The 20,488-nt window shown below is 36.8% G+C and overlaps 2 protein-coding genes across 2 annotated transcripts; both read left to right on the forward strand.

The window, feature by feature from the left end:
• The first annotated feature begins 330 nt into the window (after positions 1-330).
• LOC140224822 (uncharacterized) lies at positions 331-7,746 on the forward strand. Its single transcript, XM_072301533.1, has 6 exons — positions 331-2,048; positions 4,264-4,339; positions 4,679-4,803; positions 5,110-5,302; positions 6,187-6,357; positions 6,869-7,746. Exons 1-6 carry the CDS (start codon positions 1,608-1,610, stop codon positions 7,744-7,746), a joined length of 1,884 nt encoding a protein of 627 aa, XP_072157634.1. The 5' UTR covers positions 331-1,607.
• A 31-nt stretch (positions 7,747-7,777) lies between these two features.
• On the forward strand, positions 7,778-8,896 carry LOC140224823 (uncharacterized). The gene has a single exon (XM_072301534.1). It carries the CDS (start codon positions 7,778-7,780, stop codon positions 8,894-8,896), a length of 1,119 nt encoding a protein of 372 aa, XP_072157635.1.
• The last annotated feature ends 11,592 nt before the right edge of the window (positions 8,897-20,488 follow it).

Consider the following 20,488-nt stretch of genomic DNA (forward strand, 5'->3'; position numbering starts at 1 on the left):
TAATGTTTTGCAAGTGTAAAAGTCACTGCCACAGAGTAAAAGAGCTTAAGTATCAAAATTTACGTAACGAAAACGATTTCCACAGCCTCGTCGTGCTCATGCTGGCCAGATGACTGATAAAATCACATATGATCAGCTACAGTTAGAGTGTTACAGTTGGCTATTGCCGCCATTTTCATTTCTAAATGTAAACAATACCCGCCAGCTCCAGCTCAAGAGCTCCAGGTCCCTGTTCTTCTTCTTCGTCAAGAAATCTGCGAGAGTGTCCTTTCTATAGGCGTAGCCTTATTATTCTATGCTGGAGACCCTGGTCCCTTGCCGCCTCCACCAGGGCTGCCAGAACGTGTACTTTCGGTACACACGTGTACTATCGATTTTCGTTTTGGATTATTTTGTACTTTTCAGAATTCGGATTAATTGTGTACTTTCGCCGAATTTTGTGTACTCTGTGTACAATTTTTTTCAAAATTAGGAAATAATCTCGAGTTTTCAATTTTTTTCTCTCAAAGTTATAGATTTTTGTTCCTTGCCGTTTAGTTGGCTGCAAGCTTTCACTTTCCCTCTAATTTTGTCTCAACCCCAATCGAATCGGCCAACTAACCGCCAAATCTCAGAATCTCTATTCCATTAATCTTTATTCGGTCGTGCACGTGCCTCATACTTTTCTGTGATATTGTTTCGTCTCCTAATAAAGAATGTTCTCGCGGTGAAAAATTATTTTCTTAGCAGTGCTTGTGTTAAATATTGTGTGTCATATTTTTGCTGAAAAGCCGCACCATACATGGAGTTCGTTGTTGGCGAAGAGGTAGAGATTGACGAGGAATGCTTATGGATAAATGACTCTCGTAAGTTCCAAGTACACACATGTTTTCTGAACATAAGTCCTCTAAAGTGACATACATCAGTGACTAATTTTTCTAGTCACCTCCCTAGACTTAATAATTTCTCTAGGAGCCTACCCCTGATTTCAGCAGCAAGATCCCGCACCGCCAGCTGGATCATGATCTCACGGCAGTGACCGCACTTAGCTGTCTTGCTGTGAGAGAATAACAGAATAGGAAGAATCAGCAATTTCAGCAAGAAATTTTGAATTTGCCCCGTATTATGATACTATAGCATTTGCCCCTTTATTAGTTCCGAGGCTACATCTCAACTTGAAGCATCTGTGCAGGTAGCACTGAGGCAGCATTGCAGCGCCAGTACCCTGATCAGTTCCCAGCCTTGATTTCAAACTTTTGTGATAAGACAAGGCTCAGGAAGAATCAAGCTACCTGATTAGTCGGCTTTGGCAGTCGAACCCCATGTCACATGGACATGTGGTAAGGTATTTGTAATGCGAGGCGAGAGGTGACTCTAACTTCCTATCAACTCCTGACGTTGGCATGACAATGACAATGGCCAAACCAACCAATTCCTTAACTCCATTCTGCCCTAGTTTTATCTTATTTTGTTGGCAAAGTAATAATTGCAATGCTCAGGCTGTTGACTTTGAAGTCTAGCTAAGTGAGATAACGTGTGTAGACATACGTGTGAAAGAGTATGAAGCCATTGGAGTGGATGGTCACCCTATATCTGCAAGAGGAGTGTCCTCAAAGTATATTACAATAATGCCTCTTACCAAGATTGGCAGGCAGACACCACTCATGTTTCATAACATTTTCTTTTTCTTTTTAGAAGCATATGAGCTCTCCATTCCTGAAGTCCAAGACTACCCAGAACCTTTTTTCCCAATTGTTGAAGTTCTTGTGCCGCCCATGTACGAGCAAAACGAAAATGCTACGGCTGCATCCATAAACAATGTAGTTGTCACAGAAGCGGAAATACATTTGTCGCCAACCCCAAGTCAAAATGAAGACGCTACAGCTGCCTCTATAAACAATGAGGTTGTCACAGAAGCGGAAATACATTTGTCGCCAACCCCAAGTCAAAATGAAGACGCTACAGCTGCCTCTATAAACAATGAGGTTGTCACAGAAGCAGAAATACATTTCCCGCCAACCCCATGTCAAAATGAAGACACAGTGCCACCACATTCCATCGACAATGAGGTGAGTGCAAAATGATAAACCTGATGAGAACCGAATAATGTTTTTGGCTACACTGCATACTTTTTCCCCTCGGCGACTCATGGATGTATTTGCTGTAAAGAGTGGGCGGTGAAATTTGGCAGTTTTTTACATGTAAAAATATTTACCGCAAAAAATATACTTACGACACCTCTTCTCTTTTGTTTACAGCTAGAGATTATTAACTCGGTTGAGATAGATGAAGCCTTTAAAGAGCTTGAAAGTAGGGCGCTCCATTTCCGTCAAAAAAAGATAGAGGTAATAGAGAATCTAAAAATGGAAGTGGAATATTGGAAGAACAAGTATTTGAACGAGAAAAAATTAACTGAGGATTTACAGCGGCAATTAAACTTTTTCCAAGATGAAACTAAAAGCAGAAAAGATGATGGCTGGAAAAAGCTGCATGACTTTTTTGACAACATTATTTGACTATTAAAAGTAATATTCTTTGTACTTCTATCATTTTTATTCTCACTAATTCTAATCAAGTACAGACTCAAAGTATCTCATGCACGTTCAGATCTTCACAATCGACAGTCCTGTGCTTTTAGTGATTAATTTCTCTCTTTGAATGTCAGCTTGTACGAATCCCTCCTTCTCTCATACCCACTGCCTAATTGTATTCATAAGTAACCTAAAGTCATTCATTAGTAGACTCTCATGATGATGTCTCTCTTAAGATGATGTCGCTTTACGCCATACACTGATTAAAGCAAGTACGTGCACTGAAAAAAAAGTAGTTAGCGTTGAGAACTAATTTGGTAAGTTCTCGCCAAGTAGAATCAAAATTAGGCTTCAGAACTAATTTATTGTACTGAAGCACCAATCAATTCGCTTCATACGCTGACTTGACTTTACTAGAGCGCGAACCAGAATTGGAAAACAGCACTAGCTGTAAAATTAGCGCTGTGGTAAGACAAATTCACCTTCGGGTCAAACTAATTCGCCCTCAACACTAACTGCCACATTGTCCGTTACATTTATTTAGTTTCGAAAAAGTGGCGTCGGTACAACAGCCTCAATCGCGTCAGCTCGTGAAAATCAATTAAAATGTGAAATTTCGGGCTCGTTTGACAATGTAAATACTCCCGGTATGATTTATAGTGTCCTCTCTTTCTTAAAAACGTTCGAAAGCAACATAAATAAACCTGTTAAGGTTAGAAATCGTCTGTTCGATTCAAAACGTAAACAAGCATGATATTCGTTGGAGTGGTCAATCTTCTGTATTAAATTGCGATTAAAGCGTTCCGCGTTCAGTTTATATTTTACGAAAATCAGTGAACTTACTGCTTACTTCTGTAGTTCGTGTTCTCCCGTAATTTCAAAAGAATATCTCAAGTGTTCGGTATGTTTATTCAGTGTGAACATTCGCTACCGTTTCATGTGTGAGTGTGTGTCTCTCTAAAGGGTAATTCTGTCTACTTGCACATACCTATGGGATATTCCTTTCCTCTGTCGTTCATTTGGAACCGGTCAGTTGATTTTTACCTCTCATCTTTTAAGAAATCTTCTTTTCCTGAAAGTATTGTCCAGTTATCATTCGCTAAGCCGTTTTCTCCTCTCTCAGTTTTGAGGTTAGGTTGACCCAACCCTACCGAATGCGAATTAGAGTAGCGGAATTAGTTCTCAGCACTAATAGTGGTTAGTGTACAGAAACCAAAAATCATGTGTGTCCAAATCACACAATATGAGTTAGTGTATAGAAACCATTTTTAGTCATCTGACGCTAACTCATTTTTTTCAGTGTGCTATGAGTAGGGGTCTAGGGAGTTCTAAACATGACCTTTTTCAGCAATTATTCTTCCTGTAAATTTCCAGTTTTACTTTTCGTAATCTTTTGAATTTATTTCCATTTCACAAGGAGAAAAAGGAAAGAAAGGTACATTACTGTCAACAAAATTTTTCATTTTTAAAAGTTGGCTTCATGTTTTACATGGATCAAGAGAACATGCTGAAACAATGCGTGAGAACATTCCAGTTAAAAATGCATTATAGTCTCAGAGTTGAGTGAAGTGATTTTAAAGTATCAAATAATGTGGATAATCACTAAGTAGTTTTCATATAATTTTAATGAGCAAGAAATGCCTGACAAATAATGAGTTGTTGAAGGTAGGAATTCGAGAAAGCAAGATTATGAGATGGTGAATTTTGCGCGTAAAAATTGAAGTTAATGCAGTGCTTGTTTTATATCTTCCAGAGTCTGGTATCTGATACACTTCAATCTAGTCAACCTAATGGTGCTGATTCCCCCAAGCATCCTATTTCTGCACCTGGTAAGTGATTAGCTGAATAAGACATTCAATTTTTGTTAGACTCTCTTCTTTCTCTAGATCTTTTTTTTAAATGTACAAGTCAGAGCTGTACAGAGGTTTCAAAAACATTCATTTTACAGTAAACAACTGTAATAGTTATCCTGAACTTATTTAAGTATGACTTTAGTCTTTTAATATTCATTGAAACAGGTGCAGCTAAACTTTTTGAAACTTGAATGCCCTAAAAATCAAGCTATCAGCAAGTCTTGTCAATTGAATGAAAGGAATACACACAATTTTTAGGGGAAGATTTAACTGCTGTGCTGTGAAATTCTTATTTATTCTGACTTATATTTTCAGTGTTCGAACAAAGAGCGGCCGTCTATCGGTTTTGTAAAGTATCTAAGTTGTGGAAACAAACAGGAACAGGTGCCATACAAATATTGAAGGATCCAAAGTACAGACTACTTTTCAGGAAAGACAAGGTAACCATTTGCAACACATCTGTGCCTGTCTATTCACATTTGTTCAATTTGTAATAAAAAAATAAGGGCCACTGACCCTCAGAAGTTTTTCTATAAAATAACCTCTCTTTGCTTCCTTGAAAAAATGTATCTTTTTGGAGAGGACCAATCAAATGATTCGTTTCACTGGTGAAAAGTGAATTTTATGTTATTCTCTACATCAATTATTGAGAACTGACTGGGGAACTGAAGAATCTTAAAGATAAATTGCTTTTCTATCTCATTTGGTGTGTTGTATTTCTAAACTAGGAAGTATCTTTGTTGCAGGTTCATAAAGCTGCTTTGAACATTATCCTAAATCGAGAAATGAAATTGATATCTATGAAATGCGCAAGCGCTAAAATGCTTTTTGCTCCAAACTTAGCCCCATATCATGAGCAATTGGCTTTCAAACTGGAGGATGAAAGGTCTATGACTCAGTTTACAAACTTTTTTAACCGTTGTATCACAGAAATTGATGGTGAGAATAATTTACCTGTAGTACTTTTCTCATGCTTTGTAGCAACTTTCCCCTAAACACGAGTTTTTCCTACAGCCAATATATGCCGACAAACCTTATTCTGAGCTGTAGATTAATCTGTGACAGTCCAGTAATAATATTTCCATGAACTTCTATACTGGAGCATACTCAGTTGAGATGAAAGGGAATGACACTGATACCTGATACTTTCTAACAGTTTTCAGGCAAATAAATTTTTATCTAAGATGATAACACCCAAAAATTATCAATGCCCTTGACGTAGTACATTTTTAAGACAGAACGAATGAGATAAAATTTGCTGTCTATCTTATTTCACAATGACCATTAAAATTTTGAGTTTTCAATTGTTATAAATTCAGGTACGGTGATAATGGGCCTGTTACACAATTTTTTTTTTTATCACTGTTGATGACTTTATCACCCAACGATGAAGAGTCCAGGTTGGACATGTACTGTGACGTCACAAGCGCGGCAGACTCGTGCCCGCGTAAAAGTGACCTTTTTGAATGGATTGGTTCCAAAAACAGCTTTTTTTTTAGTTTGAGAGTTGATTTCAAGAATTTTTAATAGCACCATCGTTCTTTTCGTGAAATTTTCCATGAGGATTGCTAGTCAATTCGCCAATCCCCGCACCTTGCTGCAGGCCCATTGTCAGATTCTGCACTCGGTAAAATATTGAATGAGAACAGGTTGGTCGTTCCAGTCCAATTAGATGAGAAATCTATTAATTGTCTGATTTTTCATCCATATCTTTCATACTCTGTAATTGCTTAATGCCTTTTTTCATAATTCTTAAATTGACAAAAATGTTGACCTTTATTTTCTGTTATTTTCCTTATTTCTTTCTTCTTCTCGTTAAATAGGCAGGGTCCTCTCTTTGGATGATGCAATTGAGATTGATCCATTGTACTTTCCTGATTCTAACAAGACAGAAGTCCCCTCCGGCAGCGAAAAGCAATCAAAAAAACGGACCTTCTTTGAAATTTTTGATCAACCCAAGAAAGGAAATAAGAAGATGAAGAAAAATGAAGAAGGTAGTCAGTTTTTCATGTTTTCTCAAATTTTAACTGCACGTACCTATTAAGTAATTTATAGACTGTTCATTAATTATGCAATGCTGCACAAGGGGTCCATTGCATTATGCATGCGTAATGAAGAGAAGAGAGTCATGCCATGTTTACGATAAAGTGTATCTATTTATTTCCAAAGTATAGGCATGAACCCCAACGATTCAAATGAGTAATTAAAGTATGGACATAAAATCATCTTCTTCAGGGAGGAGAGAAACATGCCTGTATACTTTGCTTTCACTATTCTAATAATCTAAGAATGAAAAAATAGTAATTTGGAGTTCATTGTGCAATCTTCATTTCTGTTGTATTGGAACAGAAGAGATTCAGTACGACATTTGTTGACATATTACCAAACGCTAATTCCTTTTAACGATCAACCTCATGGCTTGCTAGTCTGAAACTAAGTAGAAAAGGGAAGAACATTGCTTGTAATTTATTTCACTCATAGTCGGTTTTTTGTTTTTTCCTGCAGGTGAAGAATCGATTGAAAGTTCCAAAGAAAAAAGAAAACCGAAAGCTTGCGTGGATACCAAGCGAAGACCACTCAAATTTCAAAATGCTTGGATGTCAAATGAAACTACGGCAGCCTGGTTAAAAAAAGAAAAGCAGAAGTCACCTGCTGGAGATGATATGGCAAGTTGTAAGTACTGTAATTGCAGAATGAAAGCTCATTTTGCACTGATTAAGAGGCATGGGATTTCTGAAAAACACTTGCATAACGCAGCAAGTTATGGAAAATCTCCAAAATTGAAAAGAGTGATGAAGAAAGGCTGGTTCAGAGCCTTAGTTCGGCGAATTGAGTTGAAATTGCTAGCATTCTTAGCTTGTGAGCAACTCCCATTAAATCTTCTTGACACTCTTACTCCGTTTCTGCAAAATCTTTTACCAGATGTACCTGAGTTGCAAGCTGTAAAATTGAAACGAACCAAAGGAACCAAAATGTTGAAGTCTTGCTTGGCTAGTGTTTTCCAAGAGCAGCTTTTGAAAAACTTGCGTGGACAGGGTTCTTTTATCGCCTTAATATTTGACGAAACTACTGACATTACAGCAGATAAGCAGCTGTCCTTCGTAACAATTTACGTTGACAAAAAAACCCAAGAAGTCAAGACTAGGTACCTTGGCTCTGTTCAGCCTTCAGGAGGAACAGCTGAACATACTGTTAATGCTATCAAAGAATTCCTAGCTTCGCAAAAAATTTCATTGCAGAATATTGCTGCGATGTCTGCAGATACTTGCAACGTTAACTTTGGAGTTCACGGTGGGTGTTTTTGCCTTACTAAAAAGAGATTTGCCTCATCTTGTAACGCAAAAGTGCAGCTGCCACCTAATTCATTTAGTTGCGCAACATAGTACAAAAGAAATTCCCACTCAAGTAGAAGAAATGCTGCTAAAAATTGCTGCCCACTTCCACAGAAGTAGCATGCGACAAGAAGAATTGCAGAAAATCCAAGAGAAAATGAAGTCTTTACTTCATAAAATGTTATCACCCAGCGATACCCGATGGCTAGCTAATGAAGCAGCAATTAACCGAGCAATTGAACAGTATGAGGAACTTAGAACATACTTTAAAAATTTTGTAGCAACGAACAAGGATCATGCTGATGGAAATTTTATCAACAGTATCCTTTCCAATGAGTGTACCCTTCCATATTTAGAAGTGATGGCCTATGCTTTAAGTTATTTGACCAACTTCAATACCCTTTTTCAGTCAACTGACTGTCTTTTGTACAAGTTGAAAGATGAAGTTCATTTTTTGCTCAAAACTTTCACTTCTTGGTTTATTCAAAAAAGATACCTTAAAAAAGACATGAACTACTACACATTTGATCACACGATTCCAGAACGATTTGTAAAATTAGATGATTTAGATCACGGGATTAAAGGTCACGACTCATTTCTCCAAATGAAATACTTGCCAAACATGAGAGATAAAGTAGAATCTTTCTCTAAAACTATTCTTAGTTTTTATGTGAAATTAGTTAATGAAATCAAAACGAAATTTAGTTTTGTATTCACAGATCCACTGTACAATTTTTTGAAAGTCGTAAACCCCGACCAAGAAGTTGCAGCAGAAATTCGATCACTGAGTCCTATCTTTTCACGGTTTCCTTACTTAAAGGAACTGGTAGACTATCACAAAGCAGATGTAGAGTGGAGTACGTATTTAAATTGTAATTTTGAGAAATTGAAAGAAATGAAAGATTTTTCAGTTGCCAAATATTGGAAAAAAGTTCTGCAGAAGAAGAATTATAATGGTTCTCTAATGTTTCCCAACCTTAAAGTGGTCATGTATTTGCTGCTTATATTACCTTTTTCAAATGCTTGTGTAGAGAGAATTTTCAGCCAGGTAAACTTAATCAAAACAGCATTAAGGAACAGCATGGATAATGACACTCTAGATGCCTTGTTAGTCGTTAAGTATGCTGTCGAGGCTGAATTCGGCAATTGTATCAACTTCGAGCCTTGTGAAGACATGATTTCGATGAAAGTTTCCTATTAGATAAATAATTTTTCTTGCTATCATTTAGCATCTTGCAATTTACATATTTTTCTGAGATCAGAACTGAACCAGAAAACTTTAGGTTAAGCTGTCACATGAGACGAAACTTTAAATGATTGATACTCATCATTAAGTTTTCATTCTGGTTAATGTATACCAATGTTTTCTTTTAACTGCTTTTGTTAAATTTCCTGTCATATTCACTGTTCAATTTCCTCTGATATTCACCGTTCAATTTTCATTCTGGTTAATGTATACCATTATTTATTTTAACTACTTTTGTTCAATTTCCTTTGATACTCACCGTATTTTCATACTGTGTATGAACTGTACCAGCCTCTCACCAAGTGCTTTAACTAATAAATTTGTGTTTTGTTATATTCAATTTGACTAAGTTAGGCTAGTTATACTTAGGAAAAAATCAGGATTTTAATTAAACTCACTCTCATGTGATGAAAGTTTTTTAGTATTTAAAGTGAGTATTTTTATGCCGGTTTTTTTCCCAAGTTTATGTAAGGCTTTTGGGTACCAAAGTAGTTTTAATGCACCCAACTATATAGACTGAATAATTTTGAGGCTCTAACAGTCATGGTTGTTGGGACAGATAGCTCTTTTGCTGTATGTTTTGTGAGGCAAAGTTTGTAAAGACTCCACCAAATAGGACATTTCAAATATGTCTCAACTTCACTCATCTGACCTGTTGTTACCTTTTATCTGTCCCATTAGTTACCAAGTTGCTCACCTATGTATATGTGTTTTCTTGTTTTTCACAGTTACTTGATATATTTACATATGTTCCTCGAACCTTCTGGTTTGAGCATCAGAACACTGCTCCATTAAATATGCTCCATTTTTTCACACTCAGGATTTGTTCATTTTTGTGTTTCAATTTTTTTTTTTTGGGGGCCAAATATGTCAATTTGGTGAAGTCAACTGAATTGTGCGTCCATGTAAGATTTAAGAACAAAACCTTAGCCATTTGCGTATTATATTTGGGTCGTATGAACTCATAATTGTTTTTCTTTTCTTTTTCTATTCACTAATTTATAGTCTTTGGTATTTTATTTTGTTTTTTTCTAGATTATTTTTGTCAATTGTCTAATGTAATGGTGCATTGACTATTTAGCTAATTGTTTTCAAGTCATTGGATTTTGCTTGTTAATTTTGTTGAAACTCTATTCTTTGTTTCATTTAAATTCATACACAATAGAGTCTAAATTCATTTTTGTTTAATTTTTTTAATCATTAAAGAAGGTTAGGCTTACCTCTATATGTTGTCCTAAATTTGAGGTTCATTCTTCCTTAGCCTTCAGAAGTTACTCAAACTCCACTGTTAACACCATATTAATTATTTATTACTGATTTTTTTCCCCCACAGAATTAGTTAAAACATATTTGTCTAAATTTAACGTTTTAAAACCACATTTATTTACCCGTTTCCAGCCCAAATTTAGCAAGTGCTCGATGTAAGTAATGGTTCTTTCTTTTCCATTGCGGTTCTCGGTTTAAACAAAGTTTTTAAGTTTTATCCTTACAAAATTTTAACCGAGTTAAAGCTCAACTTTTAATATTTTGAACGAATTATTTTAGTTTTTTTTTTTCTACTGCTTGCTCCGTTTATTCTCTTAAGATTTCATCATATGTATTGTATTCAAACTAACAAAGGCCAAGCTTGATTTTGCACTTTTCCACTGTAACTTTCTTTTTCCTTTTTGCTGAATATATTATCTCTTTTTCAAAATACTTTTACCATTTATTTCAATTATTTTTTTCAACTAGCAACATGTTTTGCCCTAATTTTCTTTTGTGCATTGATTTGATGCTTATGATTAGTTACTTACAGTTTAAGAGATGTACTTAATTCGAAAAACTCAATCTACTGCCGTTGTGAGGTACTTAAATTTCACTCCAAGTGTGTTGATTTAAGTTGAATTTACAAAGTTCAAAACTTGTAAAAATAATTGAGAAAGGTGATCAAACCCAGAATATGTTTTACCTTAAATATTGTGCCGAATGTAATCTTGAAGAACAAATTAATACATAAATAATGTTCTTAGTCGAGCTCGCGACAGTACCTAAACATCAATGGCGCACCCTTCCTGTGTGTCTCTCGCTTTTGACAAAAAATGCACCCTTCCTTTTTGTCTCTCTCTTTGGACAAAATTAAGTATGAGTTGCACCATAAAATAGTAGTATTACATTAAAATTAATGACTACCATAATTTGTCATTTAGCTGCTTTTTCAATCTTAGGTACTCGTTCTTATTCAGAGAGTGTGAAGGAAGATTCAAGTACCTAGGTACACTTTGCTCCTCAGTTGCATTTGAAATACTTTTCCGCCGAAATTCTTTAGACGGTTATAGGTAACTTCTATTCCCATGTAGTTCACGAAATAGAGGATACAATTTAATAGGTAGTTCCTTAACTAGTGAAATGAGCACCGTCCGTGGAAGAAATCTCAAAATAATACCCATAACTTTTTACTACGATCTATGAAATTACCTTCATGAGGGTCCGTTAAAGTATTATGTAAGCAACTTATGGGGAAGGGGCAAACCTAGTCTTACATCAGCCTCCCACTTTTAAAAAATATAATTTATCCTGATAAATATACTTTTTTGAGCTTTTTTCAGGCTTTCTCAGTAAATTTTTAAAAAATGTAGGGGAGTCAGGCCAGTCTCACGTGATTCAGATCTGGGAGTGGCACGTTGTCTTATGGGTGCCTTACATGGGTGGGGGGTGGGAGGCGGTGTCAAAAAGTTCGTCAAAATTGCTGACATAATACTTAAACTTCCCTTTGAGGCTCTGATCCACGAAGACAAGCGCATAACGGTATGTGAAGTTAGTGTAATCAGCACAGTGACTCAACCTGCATTTAATATTTGTACGTGTTGTTTCATAATCAAATTTCGGGTGCAGAAAATTAATTAGTCTCTCTGTAAAATTCTGGAAATTCCTTTCTAACACAACAGTCGAATCCTAAGTAGTGGATTTCTTAAAGAATTTTTAAAATTTCCCGCCGAATTAGTGGCGCAAATAATTTATTAGGCTAAAATTCCCGCAGAAATCCCTCTCTGTTATTCAATGGTTGATTCTACCTAATTCTACTCAATCGTGGGATCAAATTGTAGACTTCCAAGTACTTTTGGCGTGCTTTTGTGTATATTTGAAAAAAATGTGTACTATTTGTGTACTTTCTTTCTCGCGGATTATTTTGTACTTTCCCCCAAAATTTCGGATTATTTTGTACTTTGGACTCAAATTCTGTGCACTTTCTCAAGTCCCGTTTCTGGCAGCCCTGGCCTCCACTCTCGGAGTACTCGTCGCCGTAAACGGTCCGCGAAACGGGGGGAGAGGGGGGGTGGCTTAGCTGCGCGCAAAATCCGGGCATCTCGCCGGGAGGGAGGGGGAGGGGGTCGGCGAGAATATCAGGGATGGCTGCTTGGCCTGTTCCACTGCGGACCTCCCCCAGCGCTGGGGAATTTCAGCGGGTCGGAATTTTGTAACCGTACAGCTCCCTGGTAGAACGGCTCCCGCTACATTGATTTCCCCCTAGGGGGCTACGGTCTCTAAAAAGGAAAAAATCCCGTCTAATTTATAAAATCTGAATTTTCGACGGCTCTGAAGACAGAGCTGAACTGACGTGAACATATACAAAATTGTACATCCATAACGTCTCCGTACCGCGGCAAAAACGCGTTTTCTTCTGGCGATTTGGTAAAAACATAAAACAAGACGACGGTTCCAACGTTAAGACGTTGGAGAGCGTACACCGTAGCTAGAGTACCTGTATAGCCAGAATGTAGACAGATGTGAAACTCCGAAAATCCATCGGGCCTTCACCGATGCCTCCGCGAATAAAGTTAGGGCCCAGGAATGCAGCCAACCTATGAATTTCAACTATCCAGAGCGATTTACTAATACAATTGTTACGAACCATCGTTCATAGAGCACGTATTTGACTTAGTTTTTGCATAATTTACTCATTTTTGCGGAAGAACGCTCATTTATATACATTCTTAGCCATATTGGTTAGAATTGGAATCTGCAGACTGGCAGTGAAAATTTGTGCGTTAGAAGTTGGTTAGAAGGGTGGCTGCACTTTTGGGCCCTAAGCCCTCCATGAAGCGATCTGTCCATACTCTCGCTATATAGGTACTCTAACCGTAGCACCTAGTCAATATGTGAAAGTGGTTTTGCGCGGACAGAAGAGAGCGCTGCAAGACGTTGTTGAACTAAACGTGGAGCGTTACCTAAGTACACTACTATCGTGGTGAACGCTCAAAGTGATGCGTATTTCACTTCAATTTCGCGCGAGTATACTCAGCAGTTCGGATAGTTGTGCACTTCATTTCCATGTTCAACGATGCGAGCAAAATAGGTACATTCAGTAACGTCGAAACTTTGAGACGGGCAAAAAGTTATGATTTTCCTTCAATTTCGCATGATACCGCATACCTACTACGGAGTTCGAATAGTTGCTCGCCTGATTTCGGGGATAAAAAAGCGAGAAGTTTCATTTGAATAGAACGCAGTATTTCAGGTAAATTACTTAAATCAAAAAGAAATTACGCGGATTCCATCTCAAAAGGGCTGGAGATGCACACATTTTGAAGCAAATTCTAAAAAAAAATGAGAAATTATGAGATAATCACCGCAATATCCCGGTAATCACGCTATTGATGTATTGGTTTTGTAAAATCAATACAAAATTACTCCTAAGTCACCTCCATATCGCGACACGAACGGAAATTTGACACAGGTCGATTAAGATCACAAAAGAAGACTCATTTTTCACCTTGATACGGCCGAAAACACGCGACTTTTCTGTCCATGCGAGTTTCATATTCATAAACACCATTGACATTAAATAAGCGATAAGCTAAAATTTTCCTTCAATTTCTCGTGATACTACATACCTACTCGGGAGTTCGAAAAGTTGCTCGGTTCATTCCGCATGTGAAGGAGTGAGAATTTGAGAAACCGCGGAATTTTCATCTCAGTATATCGCGAAATAAACGCGATATCTCTGGCACATCGCTAGAAGTAAAAAAATAACGCGCTTTTCATCTCAAAATGGGGGGCAATAAGTGATTTTTCTGGGATTTTTTTTTTTTTTTTTTTTTTTTTTTTTTTTTTTTTTTTTTTTTTTTTTTTTTTTTTTTTTTTTTTGAAAACTAATTATGCGACGAACCACGCGCAAAATATCACCGCAAAATCACGGCGAATACAGGAGTTACTCAGTGGTTTTGAAAATCAATATAAATTACACGTTATTCGACTCAATATCGCGGCAAAAGCGTGAATTTTCCAGCCGTTCGTTAAGATCACGAATATCACAGAGCATTCACCTGAATATCGCAAAAAATACGCGTCTTTCCCATCGGTACGAGCATAATATTCATGCATGAGGATCGGAAACATAAGATAGATGAAAGGCTATAAGAAAGGCATATGTGTATGATACCACTTACTTATTCTCTTCAGTTTGAATAGTGGCTCGGTTGAATCCACGTGAAAAGAAATGAGATTCCACGCAATTTTCACCTCTATATCGCGAGAGATACGCTATATTTCTAGCGGATTACCAGATACAAAGAGATATTACTTTCTTTTTATCTCAAAATAGCGAAAGATAATTAATTTACACTGCGAATTTTGAAAAAATGAGAAATCACGCGAAATCGCTGCAAATATGGAGCCTATCCAGCGGTTTTGACAATCAAAGCAAATAACGCATTATTCACCTCAGTATCGCGGCAAAAACGCTAATTTTCCGACAGTTCTCATTTAGATCCCAGAGATCACACAATTATTTCCGCATTATCGTGGAAAATACGCGACTTTTCTATCGACCCAAGTAAAATATCTACGAACGTAAGTAATGAATGATAGGCGAAAATCTATGATCACCCTTCGATTTCGCGTGACACCAAATACCTACTCCGGCGTATGAATAGTTACTCACTTAATTCAACGTGTGAAGAAGTGAGAAACCATGCGATTGTCATCTCAATATCGCGAGAAATACGCGGTATTACTAATGTTTAACTTACAAAAAAAAAAAAAAAAAAAAAGCTCTATTCATATCAGCCTCGCTTCAAATGCGCGATTACTTCAGCGTTAAGTGAAAAACACCCTATAAATTAGGCAATAATCACAGCATTATTCCGGCGAAGTCGCGATTTTTTCAGCAGTTCTCTAACAATAGTAAGAATTAGGCGTTATTCACCTGAACATCACGGCACAAGCACAAATTTTCCATTTCCAATGTTCGAATCAGATCATGAAGTTCACAAAATGTCCATCTTAAAATGGTAAAATAGAAGAGGCTTCTATAGATGCGAGCATGGGATTCATAATCGTAAGTAACTTGAGATGGGCGAGAAGCTAAGTTTTTCATTGCATTTCACGTGATTACCACATACCTACTCCAAAGTTCGAATAACTATTAAATCCCCAATACGGGAAGAAAATGTGGCGCGGCGAGTTTCAGATATGGACGGTGAAACTACCAAACCACGTATCTCGGTTTGCGACGTCGCAGACTTCCTGTCGTACTCTATTTTTTAAATGAAAAACTACTTAACGTCCACTCTTGAAAATTTCTGTGATTTTTCCTCTTCGTGCGGAGAAAATTCTGTGAAAATTTCAAGGAATGATATTGATTTGGTCTACTTCAAAAAAATAAAATGTGAGCGTAGATTTTTAAACACCGCAAACGAGATACGTGGCTTGGTAGTTTCACCGTCGATATGTTAATGTCGCAGGCAAATAAGTAAAATCAGGCATTTTGTCAAATGCCTAGGCATATAGTTAAAGTTTGACGGTCACAGAATTTTGTGAATTTATGGCGGAGAGCCTACGAGTTTTCAATATTTAAGGAAAAATAACTCATCAAACCTACGAACTCTTTGTGTCTATTCTTCTTCAATGGACCACTAGACAAGGTACGAATTTCAGCATTCTGATACATATTTCTTAACCGAAATTTCACGTAGAGCACGGTACGCACAACGAAAATTACCGAAATTAACTCCTTACGAAGATATTTAATGATTCTTGATGGGTGAATTGAAACCACCCGCTCATGAAAACTCAATGTTCTACTTGATTCACATCGCGCGCTAAACGTTATCACGACAGTCTGTGCGATATAAAAATCTGGCAACCGAAGTCTTGACGCTTTGGCTCGGCTATAGCGAATTGCTTATAGTGTGAACAACACATGGTGGGAAATGAACATTGCTCGATTGAGAAGCTTGCTGAAACCATTGTAGTGCGCGATTTGACTCACGTAGAGCTTTGAGTTTCTTGTGAGCGGGCAGTGCAAATTCCTCGTAACCAATGTGAAATAAAAGGTTAATATCTTTGTTAGGAGTTAGTTTCAGTAATTTTCATTGCACGAATCGTGTTCTACGTGAAATTTTACTTAAAAAAGATGTATTGAAAAGCTTAAATTCGTACCCTGTCTAGTGGTCCATTGCTTCTCATATTTTTAAATTCTAAAAATTCTCTCTTTCATGACATGCTGCAAATTTCAAGATATAAGTGTCTGCTCAGGAGGTAAAAATCATTTAAAATACTAGTGTGTGAATTTTTACTGAGAATTTTTCTTACGGGAGCGATTACATATTTTGTCTAAAATTAGGAAAATAATCAGAATTTCAATCTCAGTTAGAATATTTAACCATTTGCCGTGGCATTTGACAAAATGCTTGATTTTACTTTTTGCCTGCGACATTTACATTCTATCTTTTAAATTCCGTAGAAAGAGTTTAGACATGATATACATACCGATTAGCAGCTGACAGCACACACAGCGGCATTCTGGAAAAATGAAAATAAAAAAAAATTATTAGGTTTTCCCTTGGCATAAAAGAAATGGAGGCTACAAACAATCAAATAAAGCAGCGTGTCTAATTTTCAAAAACAAATTCTCTGACATTTTCCAAATTTCCCTGACAAAAATGGTCAAAAATCTGCGAAAAAACTAGATAGTTCCCTGACAAATGGAAAAAATATTCCTAATATTTCATCACGATTGGACTGAGTCAAAGAAAGTAAGAATGTGTTCGTGTTTAAAGAATATAATGTGTAGTAAATAGAGCAAAATAAATGCTGACTTAAGTTATGAGAGATATTTTTGCATCATTTTTAAAATTTAACAGACATGATCTGAAATTCGGGTAAAAATTTTGATAGCAAATTCCGCTGGAGTGAAATTCGCGGAACGCTTTCCAAAAAAATAATGTTTTCCGAAGTCCCTGACGTCTTCTGACACGAAAATCGGTGAGAAAAAAAAATAAAAAAAAAAAATAAATAAAAAACAAGCAGTGAACTCCAACACAATGTGTTGATAAGGCGCGTCATTAACTCGCACATATCAACCCCTTTAGTTTTCATTTACAGAGATTTCAAAATAGGCAAGTAGCACAACAAGAGAATTCATACGATCCAACACTGAGAGGTCAACGATGCACCTTGACGAGATCGTGTATTGTGAATGTAAAAAGCCATTCGAACGAGTTTAAGTTTTTTGATCTGCCCCAAGCAAAACCTTATCAGATTCTTAAAGAAAAGTGCTACGTAATAATTTAAGCGAAGAAAGAAAAAATTTTGTCGAACTCCTGAAAGATAAAGTCGATTTAAAGGTATTTTGGGGCTAAAATACCCAAATCACCGGCATGATAAATCCCGTTATATTATTGAAAAGAAATTGACTCGATATAAATGCAATTGCATTAGATATGTCTTGATTTTGTTATTTTAAACGTATTTCCATGCAAAGAAGTTCAACCATGTCCATGCTTTATTCATTCATGAATTGAAAGTAAGCAATCTACATCCCGAAAATCTACCGATTTGCCGTAAAAAATTGCAGAAACTTGATATACCAAGTCGATGCACCCACCCCGTTGAATTTACCAACCAATTTCGTGAGTGCAAATATGTAAAAATCAATATTCTATAGTCATTTTGGGTGCATTTACTTTTCATGAAACAATAATAATTTCAATACCGAAAAACCATCAATTTTCCGTATAAAATCGAAAAAATCGAAATGTGTCGACTCCCTGACGTGAACATTGGATTCTACGTGTAAAATACTCACGTATCGATATGCATATCAGAAAACCAGAACCAGAACAGAAACCATGTGTGGACACAGTTAGCAGTCCGCGGCAACATCCATTCAACAGAATAATGGTAAAAATTAGATAGGATTTTAGCCGCTTTGCCCGCCTCTCCTCGTTATTTACAAACCGTTCCTATACTCATCTCAAAATTTTTCTCAGAGCTTTGTGTTATTATCAGCTTCCATTTAAATCCCGGTTCGATGACCGAATCGGCTGCCCAAAAAGCAAGCCATTTTTGAAAGGTTCTATGAGAAATTCGTGATATTATCGGCTCTCAGGAAATCATTCCATGGCTTTAATTGGTGGTATAAATGTTTGAGTGCTTAAAATAATCGTATTCAAGAAACTAAGGCATTAAACTATGGAGTCAGTTTATTTCTAATAATATAACGGGATTTACTCCCGGTGATTTAGCTATTATAGCCCCAGAATACTTTTAAAGCGCCTTTACTTTCCAGAATCTTGACGGAATTTTTTTTTAGCTTAAACGACTTATGAGACACTGTAGTTAAAAAATATAAAGAATTTTCGATTTTGACAAAAAAAAATGTTCGTTCAGGCATTGTATGGAGTACTGCTGCTATTCAAACCTTATCTTCAGGTCAAAATTCTTACAAGGAAGCCCCTTGCAAGAGGCGAATTTTTTGTAATTTCTCCCAATTTTTTCTCCGTTATATAATTGAATTGCTTGTCAAATTCTGAGGTCAATTATATTTAATTGTAATTTATACATTTCTTTTTTTCCCTTCATTTTATTTTTTGTCTGGAGAAGTTTCGTTGATTTCTTCGGATTTCGAATACTGTAACTTCTCTTCTATTCGGCCGATTTTTATGAATGAGACCTCTTTTAATTCGTCTTTTAACGGAGAGTAAGGAAAAAATTGCTAAGTACACGCGAAACAATTTTTTTTGAAAATTGGACGAATCCTAGCGTGACGGTGAAATGGTTAATCAAGCGTAAAATCAAGGGTGAGGGTCCGGGTCGGGTCGCTCGGGAGGACAAAAGACACTGCCTCGGTGTCGGGACAGAGGTCCGGTGTGCGGGGAGGAGAAGGGTAAGTGGTTTTCTGTAAAAGCAAACTGATTTCTGTATGTGTTATGGTTAGCACATGGTCTAATGAGTTTTGAGGCTCATCACAGATTGCACTTACGTCTATCCTGGGTGGCCTTCCCTATCAGAGGAAAGGTACCAACTTTTGAAAAGCCTAGCAGTGGTGTGGAGATCTGTCAAAGCAACGTTATGAACGAAACGGAGGAGTAAAATTCTCATTCCTAGAGTGCCGGCCTGGTCAGCCTTCCTCGAATCAGTTCGCTTGTTTCTGCTTATATATGCATATTTTAAATCAGCGCGTCCCATTCTTAGGCTTTTTTTAAAAAAACCAAGTAACGTAGACTCTTGGTATTCACTGCACATAAACTAGGGAGCCCCAGAATGAGAAACAACTTTAAATCATAATTATTGACGGATAAATAAACTTTTTACACGCTTTGGAAAATCTCAGAAGTTCGCGGTAGTCACTTTTCGGTAAGGAACTAAGGGACTCGGTTATTGTATCGAGTGGGGGGTCGAAACGATCGCAAAGGCGGTATACTACGTATACGCGCCAAAAATAAATAAAAAAAAAATAAATAAAAAAAAAATACTATGACATGCCGAACTTTAGTGGGTTCCCTAGCGTGTTTCTTGACTTCCCTGACACCAAAAAAAAATTCCTGACTTGTCCTGGTTTTCCCGGTCGTTAGACATCCTGTTAAGGAACATAACCTTACACGGTGCTCCTGTAAGGAGTTTAACTCGAAGTTCGTCCTGACTTAATTTGAGCTGAATTGTCAAGAAGAGGACTATCAGATACTAAAAATAACGATTTCGCAATCGGTTGTTGGAGCTCTTGGAGAAATAATCGCGATTTTATGGTTTTTTTAGGTTTTTTTCGGAAAATAGCACTGGAAAAAAAAACACATTGGATCTAGAGCCTAGACTCTTAAAAACATCTACAAGAAAAAATATTCTTGATTCAATCGGATTCTTGCTTAAATCAAGAACCAAGCCTCTTAATTTGAGCAGTTTTCCTTTTGATTTAAGCAAAAATCTGATTGAATCGAGAGTATTTTTTCTTGTCGATGTTTTCAAGAGTCTGGACTCTACACTGAAAAAAAAAAGTTGCTTGGATCAAGCATGATAATTCTTGAATTTGCCGCCAAGAATTTTCTTTATCTTGCTTTAAGCTGCTCTATCTTGGTTCAAGAAAATTAGTGCTTGGGTTAAGCAAAAAAGTCGCTTATATTAACCAGCAAAATTCTTGATTTAAGAATAAATACTTCTTGGCGGCAAATTTAAGATTCTTTTTTTTTCCAGTGTAGATCCAATGTGTTTTTTTATCCAGTGAGGCTCATGTAGGCCTGACTAAATCCCCCCCCCCCCCCGCCCCATTTATTCTTGGATTGATCTGAA

The sequence above is a fragment of the Bemisia tabaci genome, chromosome 6 (genome assembly GCF_918797505.1).
Source record: "Bemisia tabaci chromosome 6, PGI_BMITA_v3".
NCBI classification, from domain to species: Eukaryota; Metazoa; Arthropoda; class Insecta; order Hemiptera; family Aleyrodidae; genus Bemisia; species Bemisia tabaci.

What these genes read in the sequence shown, in the direction of transcription:
- LOC140224822 (XM_072301533.1), top strand. Translation starts at nt 1,608, where the DNA reads ATGCCTCTTACCAAGATTGGCAGGCAGACACCACTCATGTTTCATAAC. An exon ending in TACTTTTCAGGAAAGACAAG is followed by an intron (nt 4,804 to 5,109) that starts GTAACCATTTGC and finishes TCTTTGTTGCAG; the next exon opens with GTTCATAAAGCTGCTTTGAA. An exon ending in GATGAAGAAAAATGAAGAAG is followed by an intron (nt 6,358 to 6,868) that starts GTAGTCAGTTTT and finishes TTTTTCCTGCAG; the next exon opens with GTGAAGAATCGATTGAAAGT.
- LOC140224823 (XM_072301534.1), top strand. Translation starts at nt 7,778, where the DNA reads ATGCTGCTAAAAATTGCTGCCCACTTCCACAGAAGTAGCATGCGACAA.